This window comes from Silurus meridionalis, chromosome 11, assembly GCF_014805685.1.
Source record: "Silurus meridionalis isolate SWU-2019-XX chromosome 11, ASM1480568v1, whole genome shotgun sequence".
Taxonomy (NCBI): domain Eukaryota; kingdom Metazoa; phylum Chordata; class Actinopteri; order Siluriformes; family Siluridae; genus Silurus; species Silurus meridionalis.
Window position 1 is genome coordinate 22927501 of NC_060894.1, and position 15000 is coordinate 22942500.

Here is a 15000-nt window from a genome sequence, read left to right on the forward strand (position 1 = left end):
ACAACTTTTTATCATCATCTTGTATTTGATGCATTACAGTGTTAGAACCGTGCAGAAATAAATAAATTAACCGAAAGATTTGTCAAAAAACGTGCCAGACGTCTCGTACCTCCTTAGTGTCCACTACAGGAACCCATTTAAATATCCTCAGAGACGTGTCTCCCACAGTCACCCACTTTTTCTCCCTGTTACAAATAAATACACAATAAAGACACAGAAGTCTCATATAATCACTGCCAGGGAATTTTATATATATATATATATATATATATTTATATATAGTGTATTATAACGAGTCTACGGAGCTTCATGTCACAACCCTTTATATATATATATATATATATAAAATCATTAAATAGGGAGAAATGATATTATATATAACTGAGCTGCAGTCTGAAATCAAATCAAAATGTAGAAGACTTTGTGTAATCCTCTGGATATTATTAAAGACGTCTTACACCTGAATAAAACTCACTATTTCATTCTCTGTGTAATATAATTCTACACACAAACAGCAGCAGCAGGAGACACTTTAGTGTCCATACCTTCTCACTACCTTCTCACATTCTTCTCACTACCTTCTCACTACCTTCTCATTTATCACTACCTTCTCACATCCTTCTCACTACCTTCTCAATTATCACTACTTTCTCACTTCCTTCTCACTTCCTTCTCACTACCTTCTTATTTATCACTACCTTCTCACTACCTTCTCACTACCTTCTCATTTATCACTACCTTCTCACTACCTTCTCACTACCTTCTCATTTATCACTACCTTCTCACTACCTTCTCATTTATCACTACCTTCTCACTACCTTCTCACTACCTTCTCACTACATTTTCACTTCCTTCTCACTCCTGTCCTCCAGCATGTCTAACACTACTGCATGATACATAACTACACAACAATGTGCAATAGTACTTATTTACTTTGACTGCTATATAAAGGTATAAATATGTAAATGATGAGTGTAGTGTAGTTTATGTGAGTATTGTGTAAACCTGGGGAATAAAGCTGACTGAAAAGCACAAGAATCCCAGTGTTTATGTGCTGCTACATGGATGAGGTATAGAGAGAAAACTTCTGAGAACTATTCACATTGCTGAAGTGAAAATAAAACCATTCGGTCACTGTTATTAGTATCATCTTTAATTACAGATATAAAATAAAAACGATTCTTCGCTGCTTTTATGCAAATATATTCAAATCAGAGCTGAAGCACCGCCCCTCATTACCATGACACCTGCCTTCGCTGAAAGGCTTCCAAGTCCATCCCTATTGGACAACTCTAACGTCAATCAACTCCTATCCACTTGTTAAGCCCCGCCCCCTTCCCCGACTCAGAACTTTCTCTTCAGTTGATATTTTCTCTCAGAAATCTTCTCCTGTCGCTACTCACCATCTCCGGACTCTCTCGATCGCCGCCATCACCTTCTTAATGTCATCTTTAGCCCGGCTCCGTGTCTCCGCGCGGACTGAGCGTCCCGACATGTTTAACGACGGCTTTCTCAACAAGTCTGAAGGAACTAGTTAGCTTCCCTGTTAGCCGCAATCGCGTCGCGTCCGGCGTCAGATTCACAAAGTATCGCGAGAAATCACGAGATCTCACCTCTTTATTCATGCACTTCTCTTTTCTGCATCTCAGAGCCCAGTGTCAATTCATCCATCCATCTGTCCATTCATCCATTTATCCAATCATCTATTCATTTATCCATCCATTCATTTATCCATCCATTCATTCATATATCTAATCATCTATTCATTTATCTGTCCATTCATCCATTTATCTAATCATCTATTCATTCATCTGTCCATTCATCCATTTATCTAATCATCTATTCATTCATCTGTCCATTCATCCATTTATCTAATCATCTATTCATTTATCTGTCCATTCATTCATATATCTAATCATCTATTCATTTATCTGTCCATTCATTCATTTATCTAATCATCTATTCATTTATCTGTCCATTCATTCATATATCTATTCATTCATCTGTCCATTCATTCATCTAATCATCCATTAATTTATCTAATCATCCATTCATTCATTTATCTAATCATCTATTCATTTATCTGTCCATTCATTCATTTATCTATTAATTCATCTGTCCATTCATCCATTTATCTATTCATTCATCTGTCCATTCATTCATCCATACATTTATCTAATCATCCATTCATTTGTCTGTCCATTCAGTCATCCATCCATTCATTCATTTATCCGTTTTTATTTCTCTGTTCATGTATCTCTTCACTTATCTATGCATTCATTTATGTGTCCATTCATCCGATCATCTGTTCATTTCAGCTAAGACGAGACTAAAAACTGCTGGAAATGAGGTGTGTATGGGAATAAGATGGTCCAGGTTTAAAAATATGAATCTGTCAGTGATAAACGCGAGTGTCAGCAGTGAATAATGGAAATAATAAACAGTGTATTGCAGTAAAATTGTATTGATTTTGTTTTTAAATATTTAATTTGTGAATTAAATCACATTTTATTCTGTTTTATTTTCACCAATAACAAACTATAAAACCGAGCCCATGCTATAAACTCTGGGTTTTATTGGATTAAAAGCTTGATGTCACACACACTGGAACATGCCCTAAACACGCTCTGAACACGCTCTGAACACGCCCTGAACACGCCCTGAACACGCCTGAACACGCTCTGAACACGCTCTGAACACGGCGATCAGGTGGTCTGCGTGTTGGTGGTCTGCGTGTTGGTGATGGCGTCCAGCGCGGCCTGGGCGTCGGTGATCTGCTGCTGTAGTCGCTGCTTGACGCCGGCGTTGGTGCTCTTCTTCAGCAGGGTCTGCATGTCGGCGATGGCAGCGCGGTAACCCGTCACGTTGTGGAAAACCCGGATGGCGCGGTCGCCGCTGCTCACCAGGAAACGGTTGTTAATGTCGAATTTGAGGTCAGTGATGTCCTCGCTGTGGACGCTGTGGAATTCCTCCTCCAGTTCACCAGAGCTTGTGTTGTACATGTAAATGTCTTGGCCGTTAGACACGGCGACCGCACGGGCATCCGGAGACAGAGCGATACGACTCCCCTCTGATACCTTACATGGTACAGTCCGGAGCAGGTACGGATCCTGCTGCTTCTTATACTCCACATCCGTATCCCAGAGCTTCCACGTGCCGTCTTTAGACACCGTCACCATCCTGTGTACCGACGCCCACACACACACACACACACACACACACACACACACACAGAATCAATGAGAATCAATGCTTTACACTTACACTGTGTGTGTGTGTGTGTGTGTGTGTGTGTGTGTGAGAGAGAGAGAGACCTGCGGGCGTCGTTAGAGAAATCGAAGCAGTACACTCCAGCTGAATGACCTTTCAGGTCAAACGCTCGAATCACTTCTTTAAACTCCCCTGTTTTTGCAAAACACACTTCCCAAACCTTCACATCTGGGGTGAAGCCACACGCTGCCACGAACCTACAAACACACAAACACACATATGCACACACTATATTATAAAACATTATAGTCATAATTATTACAAAATTATTACAAATAATGCACAGAAAAATTCTACAAATAAATAGTGTGTGTCTGTGTGTATATACTGTATTTGTGTGTGTATAGTGTATATGGTGTGTGTGTGTGTGTGTGTGTGTGTGTGTTCTGACCTGCCACATGGAGAAATAGCAGCGTGTGAGTTGGTCATCTGGTTGGTGTTGATAGAAGCTAAAACTTCTCCTTTCAGATCCCAGATGATGATGTTGGTGTCCACTGACGCCGTCATTATGAACTTCCCTTCCACACAGGAAACAGAGGCGGAGTCTCATCACCTTCATCATTATTACACACTACTCTATACATCATTATAGAGCAGGTGAACACTTTGCTCGGTGTGTGTGTGTGTGTGTGTGTGTGTGTGTGTGTGTGTGTGTGTGTGTGTGTGTGTGTGAGAGAGAGAGTAACTGCAGTAAAGTCTCAGTAACAGAGGTGTAGAATGAACCTGTTTCTGCAATGGCCATGTTGATGACAACGCCTTTGTGTTTTTGGGGAAAATCCTCGGGAGCTGCGTTATAGATGAACGTCCCGTCGTCCTTCTTGGTCATCTTAAAGATACGAATCGTCTCTCCGGTCGCCAGCCACGTGATGAAGGCTCTGCAGGAACATCATCCTCGTTATCAGAGATCAGCACACGAGGTCTGTATTAACTGTGTAATAAGTGTGTTATAGCTGTAACAGTAATTCTGAAGTGTGTGTGTGTGTGTGTGTGTGTGTGTCTGACCGGGAGTCGGGGCTGAAGCGGACGAGTGTGGCATGGTCATACTCCACGTTGACCCTCAGACATTTATGATCTCTCAGCAGAAAGTCTTTAGTGCTCCAGATGCGGATGGTTCGATCATCAGCGCAGAGGCCAGATATTTACAATTACTGCTGAAATCCAGACACGTCACTGCACCACTGTGACTCTAATCACACACACACACACACACACACACACACACACACACACTGATGAGGTTATGTGCAGAGACAGTGAACAGACAGAACTCTGAGTGTGAACCCAGTGTGCCTCAGAATCAGCGGATCCAGCTGTGTACCTTCAGCGAGGAGGCGAGGAGAACGTGGGAGAACGTGTGCTGCTGAGGTTTCTCCTTCCGAGGACGCTGCTGAACTTTCTGCTTCTTAGCAGCAGATGCCTTCACCGTGCTCTCTTTTGAAATTTCATAAAAAATACAAAACAAGTTAAACCAAAAAAAAAACAAAATCTGGATCTCATCTGATCAGCCATAACATTATGAGCACCTCCCTACTATTGTGTTGGTCCTCTTTTGCTACTAAAACAGTTCTGACCTACTGAACATTAACAGCTTGAACTTCTTCAGCAGTTTGAGCTACAGGATCTCGTCTGTTGGATCGGACCGCACGGTCCAGCCACCCTGTCGCCGCTTCACCACTGTTCCTTCCTTGAAGCATTTTTGATCAATTCTGACCACTGCAGACCAGAAACAGCCCACAAGAGCTGCAGTTTTGGAGACGCTCTGACCCAGACGTCTAGACGTCACAATGATTAAGAGATTATGAGTGATATTCACTCAGGCATTACACAGATGTGCCTAACTGGTGTAAAGCTGTGTTTTTAGAGAACATAAACAGCTAAACAAATATATCAATAATCTCAATCTCACCTCCCTCACCATGTCTCCAAAACGTCCTACATGTGCTGTCCCTCTAATAAACTCATTTCTAATCCTGTCCATCGTCGTCACTCCCAATGAACATCTCAAAATCTTCAGCTCTGCTACCTCCAGCTCCACCTCCTGTCTTTTACTCAATGCCACTGTCTCTAATCCATACAACATCTCAGGTCTCACCACAGTCCTATAAACTTTCCCTTTCACTCTCACAGATACTCTTCTATCACAAATCACTCCTGCTATCACTCTTCTCCACCCACTCCACCCTGCCTGCACTCTTTTCTTCACTTCTCTAACACACTCTCCATTACTTTGCACTGTTGACCCCAGGTATCTGAACTCCTCCACCTTCTCCACCTCTTCTCCCTGCAACTGCACCCCTCCACTGCCCTCCCTCTCATTCACACACATGTACTCTGTCTTACTCCTACTGACTTTCATTCCCCTTCTCTCCAGCGTGTACCTCCACCTCTCCAGGCTCTTCTTCACCTGCTCCCTACTCTCACCACAAATCACAATATCATCCACAAACATCATAGTCCACAGAGACTCCTGCCTGACCTCGTCCTTCAACCTGTCCATCACCACTGCAAACAGGAAAGGGCTCAGAGCCGATCCTTGATGCAGTTCAACCTTTAACTTGAACCAGTCTGTCGTTTCTACTGCACACTTCACTGCTGTCACACTGTCCTCATACATGTCCTGCACCACCCTCACATACTTCTCTGACACACCTGACTTCCTCATACAATACCACAACTCCTCTCTTGGCACTCTGTCGTACGCTTGCTCTAAATCCACAAAAACACAATGCAACTCCTTCTGACCTTCTCTATACTTCTCCATCAACATTCTCAAAGCAAATAACGCGTCTGTGGTGCTCTTCCTCGGCATGAAACCATACTGCTGCTCACAGATGGTCACCTCTTCTCTCAGCCTGGCTTCCACTACTCTTTCCCATAACTTCATGGTGTGACTGATCAGCTTAATTCCCCTGTAGTTACTGCAGGTCTGCACATCTCCCTTATTTTTAAAGATCAGTACCAGCACACTCCTTCTCCATTCCTCAGGCATCTTCTCACCTTCCAGAATCTTCTTAAACAACCTGGTTAAAAACTCCACTGCATCTCTCCTAAACATCTCCTATCCACTTCCTGCTTCACCATCTCCACACCATCCAAACTTCCATGTATTTTTCCATGTATTAATTATAAATATAATTCTGACAGAAGGTAAAGCTGGTGTAAGAGCCTGCAATCCTGCTGATATCTCAGACATGCACTGTGCTGTTATAAATTACACACTGCACAGAATCAAACTCATCTCTTATTTATTATATTATTAAGGTCATACTTTCTGGGTATCGTGGTTTCCTGCTTCCAATCCTAATTAAAGAAGTGAGTGAGGATCTGCAGGACTGTAGGCATGACTGAGTTACACTGAAACATGAGAACACACACACACACACACACACACACACACACACACACACACACACACACACACTCACTCACACTCACCAGCTGTTTTGTGGTTCTGCTCCTCTTCTTCACTTTGTTTAGTTTTCTGTTTGCTAACTGCTAAAGCTACTAAAATAATCAGCGCTCCAATAATCAGTGAAACGGCCACGAGGGCAGCAAACTCCATGTCCAGGTCTGCCACGTTACACACACACACACACACACACACTTTCTATCTCTTCCCCCCTCTCTCTCTCTCTCTCTCTCTCTCTCCCTCACACACACACGATCGTGAGACTCACTCGCTCGCTCAAACTCTTACATGGAACTCTTCCGGTTTCCCGATCGCGCATGCGCACTAGCATGAACACACCGATACGCATGCGTGCAAATGTGTTCGTGCCCCCCCCCCCTGGAATTTCTAATTCGACACAATAGATAAATGTTTAAGAAGTATGTTTATATTTATATATATTAGTGATTAATATTGGAATAATACTTCCATAGAAATTGTGTTTTTTTAACTGCAAAGTTAAGAGCAATTTATCGGAAACTAGCAGCGTAATAGATTTCAGGGTGACCCTCTACGTCATCGGGGATACCGGAAGTAAAGTGCCGGTGTGTTGAAAAAACTTCTTGTGCAGCTCTGATTATTGATACAAAAAAGATTATTAACTTTATAAAATATTGACTTCAGGTGTTTTTATGAATACATTTAATAAAGTGGGAGAATATGAAGTTCCAGCAAAATGGTTCATTATTAAATACACTTATTTACTAATGAACCATTTTGCTGGAACTTCATATTCTCCCACTTTTTGGAGGTTTTGGAGGTGAAGAAGAAGAGGAGGAGAGTGAGGACTGAAAGAAGAATAAGATGGTGGAAACTGAAGGAGGAAGAGTGTAGTGTGAGGTTCAGGGAAGAGGTCAGACAGGGGCTCGGTGGTGGTGAAGACGCGCTGGATGATTGTGGAACTACTGCAGGAGTGATGAGGGAGACAGTTAGAAATGTACTTGGTGTAACATCTGGAAATAGAAAGGAAGACAAAGAGACGTGGTGGTGGAATGAGGAAGTGCAGGAGAGCAGAAGGAGAAAGAGCCAAGGCCAAGGAAAAGGCATATGAGGAGCTGTAGGAGAAGTTGGACACTGAGGAAGGAGAAAAGGATTTGTAGCGATTGTCCAGGCAGAGGAACCGAGCTGGGAAGGATGTGCTGCAAGTTAGAGCAATAAAGGATGGAGAGGGAAATGTGTTGACTAGTGAGGAGAGTGTGTTGAGAAGGTGGAGGGAGTATTTTGAGCAGCTGATGAATGAGGAAAATCAGAGAGAGAGAAGGTTGGATGATGTGGAGATGTGAAGCAGGAAGTGGATAGGGTTAGTAAGGAGTGTGAATCATCATGTCTCTACATATATCGTGCCTCTTTCACAGCCTGCATATACTTTATTTCTTCAGCTATAGATCATTTGATTATGTTCTTCATCCTCTCTGTGGATGAACGAATCATCTCTGGTTGTAAGAGCAAATTTATTATGTTGAATTCTTGTATATTTATTATACAAAATTATAAATTGGTTTTGGGACCAGTAAAGTGAAGGTGTTATTTTTGTAATATCAGGTGTTTTTCTGAATATTTATTTATTAATTTGTTGTCTATTTTGACATATTTATGTTTTTCTGTAAATAGAAAGTAAAGTTTAAGTGGTGATGTGGGGAACAGACCTCGCACTATGACTGCACTGGAAATAGGAAAAGAATTTAATAGCTGATATTTTATAATCTTGTCACCTGATTATGTAAATTCATCTGGAAGACAAATACAAATGTGATAGAAAATAGAAGGTAAAAAAGATTTTGTTAGAATTAGTTGTTGCTGTAGGACAGGAGACGAGTTCTCCAGCTGCTCCATCACACAAAGTAATAAATGACATTCAGTCTGATCTCCACTGCTGCTACTGAAATCCTGTTTATTGGCTACTGATCTGTTTTTAGAAAGAAAAAAAAAGATAAAAAATGGATTAACCCAGTAAGACTTTGTTTCTTCTTTTCAGAGAAATCCGTTCACATCATCTGTGTATCTTTTTTCCAACAACGGAAACAAAAAGGTGTCACTGCTCCTCTCACAATGCTGCAGCTTCATCACATGCATCTGTTTTCTACAGAAACGAAAGGAAATAAGAAACACATCCAGCTTTGGCTTTTGTACGTGGAAGTGCAGGACATAGTGAGCGAGTGGAAAGTCTTCCAGAATTCATCTGAACTGCTACATTCTTCCTCTTAGCTTTTAATCGATTCTTCAGTGAATTAAAAGATAATTTATTGATCAGTCCGAGGCGTTCGGTCGAGCGCGAGTTTAAGAGTAATTATGAGGCTTCTGCTGTCAGTAGCTGAACATCTGCGGCGCTGCGACCGGAGGCTGCGTAGGCCTCGAAGCCTGGGGTTGGATTTGATGGCTTTCCCCGAGGTGTTGCTGTGATTCTGGTGGAAGCTGAGCCTCTGGGTCCTGGGGGTTCTGGGGGTCCTGAGACTCAGCCTGGGCTCCGCCCACCGTCAGTGCTGCGGTCACCTGATTTCCGTCCGGTGTCACATGATCGGCGCCGGTAGTCACGTGACTCGAGTCGGCGTTGACGTGACTCGACTCTGCGTTAGTGATGGGTCTCCAGGCCTCCAGAGAGTGTGTGATGGGGTTGACAAAGGTAGTGAGGTTGATGAAGTGAGCGACGGATTGAGAGTTGACACTGTCCGCCTGCACACCGGAGCCGGTGACTGGGTCAAAGGTCACAGTGAGAATACCGCTGTCCAGGGTCAAAGGTCGCTCCCCAGTGACGGGCTGCAGGCTGGTGAACTGAGCTGCTGTGTTGATGGGAGTCACTCTGATGTTGGTCAAACTCACCGTGGTGGTGGGAGGAGCGCTGGGCTCGGCTAACACCACCACCTGTAAGGGCCAGAGCAGAGGTCAAAGGTCAAAGCAGCCTTGAAAAGGATTCGCAAAGGAGTTTTATTATTTATTTATTTAATTATTATTATTATTTTTGATTAAATAAGGAATCAGTTCCGCTGCATCAGTCATTCACACATAAAAACCCCTCAGTACTCCGAGGCCATGCATTCAACATTTCTTCTTTTCTTGTTTTCTCGTAATCGTGACTTTTTCAGGATCTTATATAACAGACGTTTTCTCGTGACCGCAACGTACAAACCGAGAAAATCTCACGCCTTCTGAATGTTTCTTGTGTAGATCACGTGCACACTGGCATTCCAGCAGCAAATACAACTTTCTCTCTATGTTGAGAGAGAGGAGCTTTTCAGAGTCGCACCAGACAAAAACAGAGGAAAATAATGCAGACGAATTGTTCAGATTTATAATTAACAGGTTTGTTATGTCGAGTTTATAAGAAAATTTATTTGTAATAACAAGAAAGAAAAAAGATATTTTAATGCACAGCCTCTTTGGACTCCAGGATTCTGCTGACCGTAGATATTTACATTAATGTTAATCAGCATATTTATGATATTTACATTTTATTTTATATTGTTTTATAGAAATTATTTTCTCCAGGATGCTCAGATAAAAAAGTCTACTGGAAATAATGATGCATATAGAAATAATTACAGACTAAATAAATCATAAATCATTAATATAAACAAAAGAAAGCAAAAAAATTATCATATAATAATAATAATAAAAAATCTTCATATGAAATTATTTAAATAAATAAAACATCCAATATCATTAAAATACAAAACATATCACAGTGTGAGTGTGAGTGTGTGTGCGAGTGTGTGTGAGTGTGTGTGTGTGAGACCTGTTGTAAATTCTGCACGGCAGAGTTGGTCTCGTCTCCCGTTGTTGCCGTGGTCTCGGTTGCCGTGGGAAAGTCGGTGGGTTTCCTGGTTAAATCTCCGTATTCAACCGAATCCGAGAGAATCGACTCCTGAATCTTCTGTTTTTTCTTCATGGGGCTCGAGTTCCTGTGGGTTTTTACTGTGGAGAGAGGAGGCTGAGAGAGACACACACACACACACACACACACACACACACACACACACACACACACACACACACACAATGTTTTAAAATTAGTAATTAGATAATTGTGTAAACATATGTAGTTATCTCGCGCACACACACACACACACACACACACACACACACACACACCTGGGCTATACTTATGGATGAGGTGTCAATCGTTGCGGCTTCTGAAAAATCATCCAAATACTCCACTCTCACCGTCACCACCTACATCACCATGGAAACAACAGAAACTCACACATACACTTCAGGATCACAGTGAAGAGTGTGTGAGTGTGTGTGAGTGAGAGTGTGTGTGTGTACCTCAGGGTGTTTACGGCGTATGTGTCTGTTCATGGAGGCGCGTGTGGATACTTTAGTGCCGCACAGGTGGCAGCTCTGAGCCTCCACCTTCTCATGTGTGAGCTGCACGTGTTTCTGCAGCATGTACTCCGTCACGTACTTCTTATCACACACCGAGCATGACCACGTCTTCCCCACTAACACACACACACACACACACACACACACACACACACACACACACACACAAAGTTTACCATTTAAGATTGTCTATGAACACATTTAGTGATGTTTGTTTTGTGTGTATACTGTGTGTGTGAGGTGCATGCGTGTCAGTTGTGTGTGAGGTGTGTGTTTGTGGTTCACCTGTGTGAATGAGTTTGTGTGTTTCCATCGTGTTTCTCTCGCTGAACGTTTTCCCACACAGCTCACACATGAAGTCCTTTATACCTTCAGTAACACAATCCAATATCACACACACACACACACACACACACACACACACACACACACACACACACAACACTTTTTATTTAGATTTTTGAACCTCCCTCTAAGTGAAGGTTGTAAGGTGTGTGTGTGTGTGTGTGTGTGTGTGTGTACCTGTGTGTCTCTTGTAGTGTTTCAGCATGTTGACTTTCTGAGCAAATTTGCGGTTACACTCTTTACACTCATACTCCTTAATACCCTTGTGGAGCTTCATGTGGTGCCGCAGGGCGTGTTTCGTCTTCATACCTGCTCACACACACACACACACACACACACACACACACACACACACACACACACACACACACTGTGGGTATCTGTGTAAAATATCTTCGTACTTCCATGTGAGACTTGAGGACCTGATAAGAACACACCATGAGCTCTAAATGTTTCCTAACTCCTTGTCCTCTACTCTCTTCAGATCCGCCTGGTTCATCCTCATCTCCTACCTCTGGGTGGAGCTCTTTTTAATTGGAGTCACTCTGTGCAGCTGGAGATGGTTCCACATCAACAGCCTAAAGATCCATGAAGTTACTGAGCAACTCGAGAACTTTGAGGATGAATTTGGACTGTAATTAATATCCACAGTCTGCTATAATGTGCTCAGGACCACAGTTTACATGAACAGTTCTGCATTTAAGCACCTGTTACTACACACCTCAACAATGATGGAACTGTAATGAATGGACATTTGGTGCCACCCATATGAGTCTGGTTCCTCTCAAGGTTTCTTCCTCATAGCATCTCCTGGAGTTTTTCCTTCACCACAGTCGCCACTGACTCATGCATTAGGAACAAACAATTATAAGGAACTTATATAATTATAATAAACTTACATTTTTTATATAACTTTAGAACGTCTTTATCTGTGTAAATCTGCTTTAAGACAAATGTCCATTTGTAAAAAGTGCAATAAAAATAAAAACTCCTCGTCCTTCTGCTCCTCACTCCCTACACTGAACATACGATAAAGAACAGCCACATAATAGATTTACTATTCACTGTACACACAACCATCATCATCATCATCATCATCATCATCATCCCCAAAGTGCACACACAGAAGTGTGTGTGTGTGTGTGTGTTTTACCTTTCCCACACTCGGCACACAGGAAGTCACGGATGTTATCGTGAACTCTCAGATGCTCCTTCAGCATGTCCTTCCTAGCGAATGATTTTCCACACTGATCACAACTGTGACTCTTTACACCTGTGTACACACACACACACACACACACACACACACACAATTACACCTTTAAACAAAATAATGCACTATACAATGCAAAGGATTTGGTTTGGGACACAGTGTTTTGTGTGTGTGTGTGTGTGTGTGTGTGTGTGTGCACTCACACACCTGTGTGGATGATCTTGTGCCTCTCCAGGTTGCCGATGCTGTTGAAGATGCGCCCGCACATGTCACAAGGGTGGATGTACCTGCACCCAAATCACATGATCGAAACACTGCACGTGCTGTGTTTGTGTGTGTGTGTGTGTGTGTGTGTGTGTGTGTGTGTATACCTCTGCACAGCAGGGTCAGGAAGCTGTTCTCGGTGAATAACCAGGTGAGCGTTGTAGGTGGCCTTGAGAGCGAAGCGTCTGTTACAGATCACACAGCCGTAGCCGCGCTCTTTATGCATCTCCATGATGTGCTTCAGATAATCACGACCCTTAGCAAACGTCATCTGTACACAATAACACGCACTAACACACTGTAACACACACTAACACACTGTAACACACACTAACACACTGTAACACACACTAACACACTGTAACACACAATAACACACTGTATAACATGTTGTTGGCAATGACGGAGATCAAATGTTTTCTGTGAGTCTCCACCACAAGGTTTCTACACACTTTTGCTGGTAGTTTGGTCCATTCCTCCACGCAGATCTTCTCTAGAGCAGTGATGTTTTGGGACTGTCGCTGGGCAACATGGATTTTCAACTCCCTCCAAAGATGTTCTATGGGGTTGAGATCTGGAGACTGGCTAGGCCACTCCAGGACCTTGAAATGCTTCTTATGAAGCCACTCCTTGGTTGCCCGGGTGGTGTGTTTGTGATCATTGTCATGCTGAAAGACCACGTTTCATCTTCAATGCCTATGCTAATGGAAGGAGGTTTTCACTCAAAATCTCACGATACATGGCCCCATTCATTCTTTCCTTTACACGGATCAGTCGTCCTGGTCCCTTTGCAGAAAAACAGCCCCAAAGCATGATGTTTCCACCCCCATGCTTCACAGTAGGTACGGTGTTCTTTGGATGCAACTCAGCATTATTTCTCCTCCAAACAGGACAAGTTGAGTTTTTAACATGAAGTTCTATTTTGGTTTCATCTGACCATATGACATTCTCCCAATCCTCTTCTGGATCATCCAAATGCTCTCTAGCAAACTTCAGCTCTCTGCAGGTCATTCACCAGGTCCCCCCCCGTGTGGTTCCGGGATTTTTGCTCACCGTTTTTGTGATCATTTTGACCCCACGGGGTGAGATCTTGGTGTGGAGCCCCAGATCGAGGGAGATTATCAGTGGTCTTGTATGTCTTCCATTTTCTAATAATTGCTCCCACAGTTGATTTCTTCACACCAAACTGCTTACCTACTGCAGATTCAGTCTTCCCAGCCTGGTGCAGGTCTACAGTTTTGTTTCTGGTGTCCTTTGAGAGCTCTTTGGTCTTGGTCATAGTGGAATTTGGAGTCTGAGTGTTTGAGGTTGTGGACAGGTGTCTTTTATACTGATAACGAGTTCAAACAGGTGCCATTAATACTGGAAACAAGTGGAGGACAGAGGAGCCTCTTACAGGAGAAGTTACAGGTCTGTGAGAGACAGAAATCTAGATTTTTTATAGGTGACCAGATACTTAATTTCCACCATAATTTGCAAATAAATTCTTTAAAAATCAGACAATGTGATGTTCTGGATTTTTTTTTCCTCATTTTGTCTCTCAGAGTTAAAGTGTACCGATGATGAACATTACAGGCCTCTCATCTGTTTAAGTGGGAGAACCTGGTGGCTAACTAAATACTTTTTTTGCCCCAATGTATGTGTGTGTGTGTGTGTGTGTGTGTGTGTGTGTGTGTGTGTGTGTGCGTGCGTGCGTGCGTGCGTGTGTGTGTGCGTGTGCTATTAACCTGGCATTTTTTACAGCTGTATTTGTGATGTTCTGGATCGTCCTTCTCATCCTCATCATCTGAGTTTCCCTCACTGTCATCCATCGATATTCCGATCTTCTTAATGAAGTTCTCTCGCTCCTGTTCATCCATTAATGCAATGTCCTGAGAGATGAGAGAGAGAGAGAGAGAGAGAGAGAGAGAGAGAGAGAGAGAGAGAGAGAGTGTTAAGTAATGGCGTACTGTTGTGAGTAAAAGTCATATGTTTATGACTTTTACTGTGTGTGACACACACACACACACACACACACACACACACACACACACACACACACACACACACACACACAGCCTGCTTTATCCTACTGAACCGGGGACAATACAGACACACAGACACCTACAAACCAGACGCCTAGACACTCAAAATACAC

The 15000-nt window shown here is 42.7% G+C and overlaps 3 protein-coding genes across 4 annotated transcripts in view; all 3 read right to left on the bottom strand.

The window, feature by feature from the left end:
• Nucleotides 1-1684, bottom strand: part of bcl7ba (BAF chromatin remodeling complex subunit BCL7B a) — a 3219-nt gene extending 1535 nt beyond the window's left edge. Inside the window, exons 1-2 of the mRNA XM_046861769.1 lie at nt 1404-1684; nt 110-185 (exon numbers count right to left, since the gene is read on the bottom strand). Coding sequence (XP_046717725.1) covers nt 110-185; nt 1404-1495 — 168 coding nt within the window. The 5' untranslated portion in view covers nt 1496-1684. The remainder of the gene's footprint in view (nt 1-109; nt 186-1403) is intronic.
• An 871-nt stretch (nt 1685-2555) lies between these two features.
• tbl2 (transducin beta like 2) lies at nt 2556-6985 on the bottom strand. Its single transcript, XM_046861761.1, is given in 8 exon segments — nt 2556-3180; nt 3315-3467; nt 3662-3788; nt 3994-4145; nt 4273-4399; nt 4402-4456; nt 4589-4701; nt 6706-6985. Coding segments are annotated over 8 exon segments (1329 nt in total). The 5' UTR covers nt 6833-6985; the 3' UTR covers nt 2556-2705.
• A 1599-nt stretch (nt 6986-8584) lies between these two features.
• prdm15 (PR domain containing 15) overlaps nt 8585-15000 on the bottom strand; it is a 13842-nt gene continuing 7426 nt past the window's right edge. For both annotated transcript variants that reach the window (XM_046861743.1, XM_046861742.1), the window contains exons 16-25: nt 14591-14734; nt 12971-13134; nt 12807-12886; nt 12540-12659; nt 11564-11695; nt 11327-11410; nt 10982-11157; nt 10805-10885; nt 10449-10643; nt 8585-9577 (exon numbers count right to left, since the gene is read on the bottom strand). In XM_046861743.1, the coding sequence (XP_046717699.1) occupies nt 9023-9577; nt 10449-10643; nt 10805-10885; nt 10982-11157; nt 11327-11410; nt 11564-11695; nt 12540-12659; nt 12807-12886; nt 12971-13134; nt 14591-14734 (1731 nt within the window). In that variant the 3' untranslated portion in view covers nt 8585-9022. The remainder of the gene's footprint in view (nt 9578-10448; nt 10644-10804; nt 10886-10981; nt 11158-11326; nt 11411-11563; nt 11696-12539; nt 12660-12806; nt 12887-12970; nt 13135-14590; nt 14735-15000) is intronic.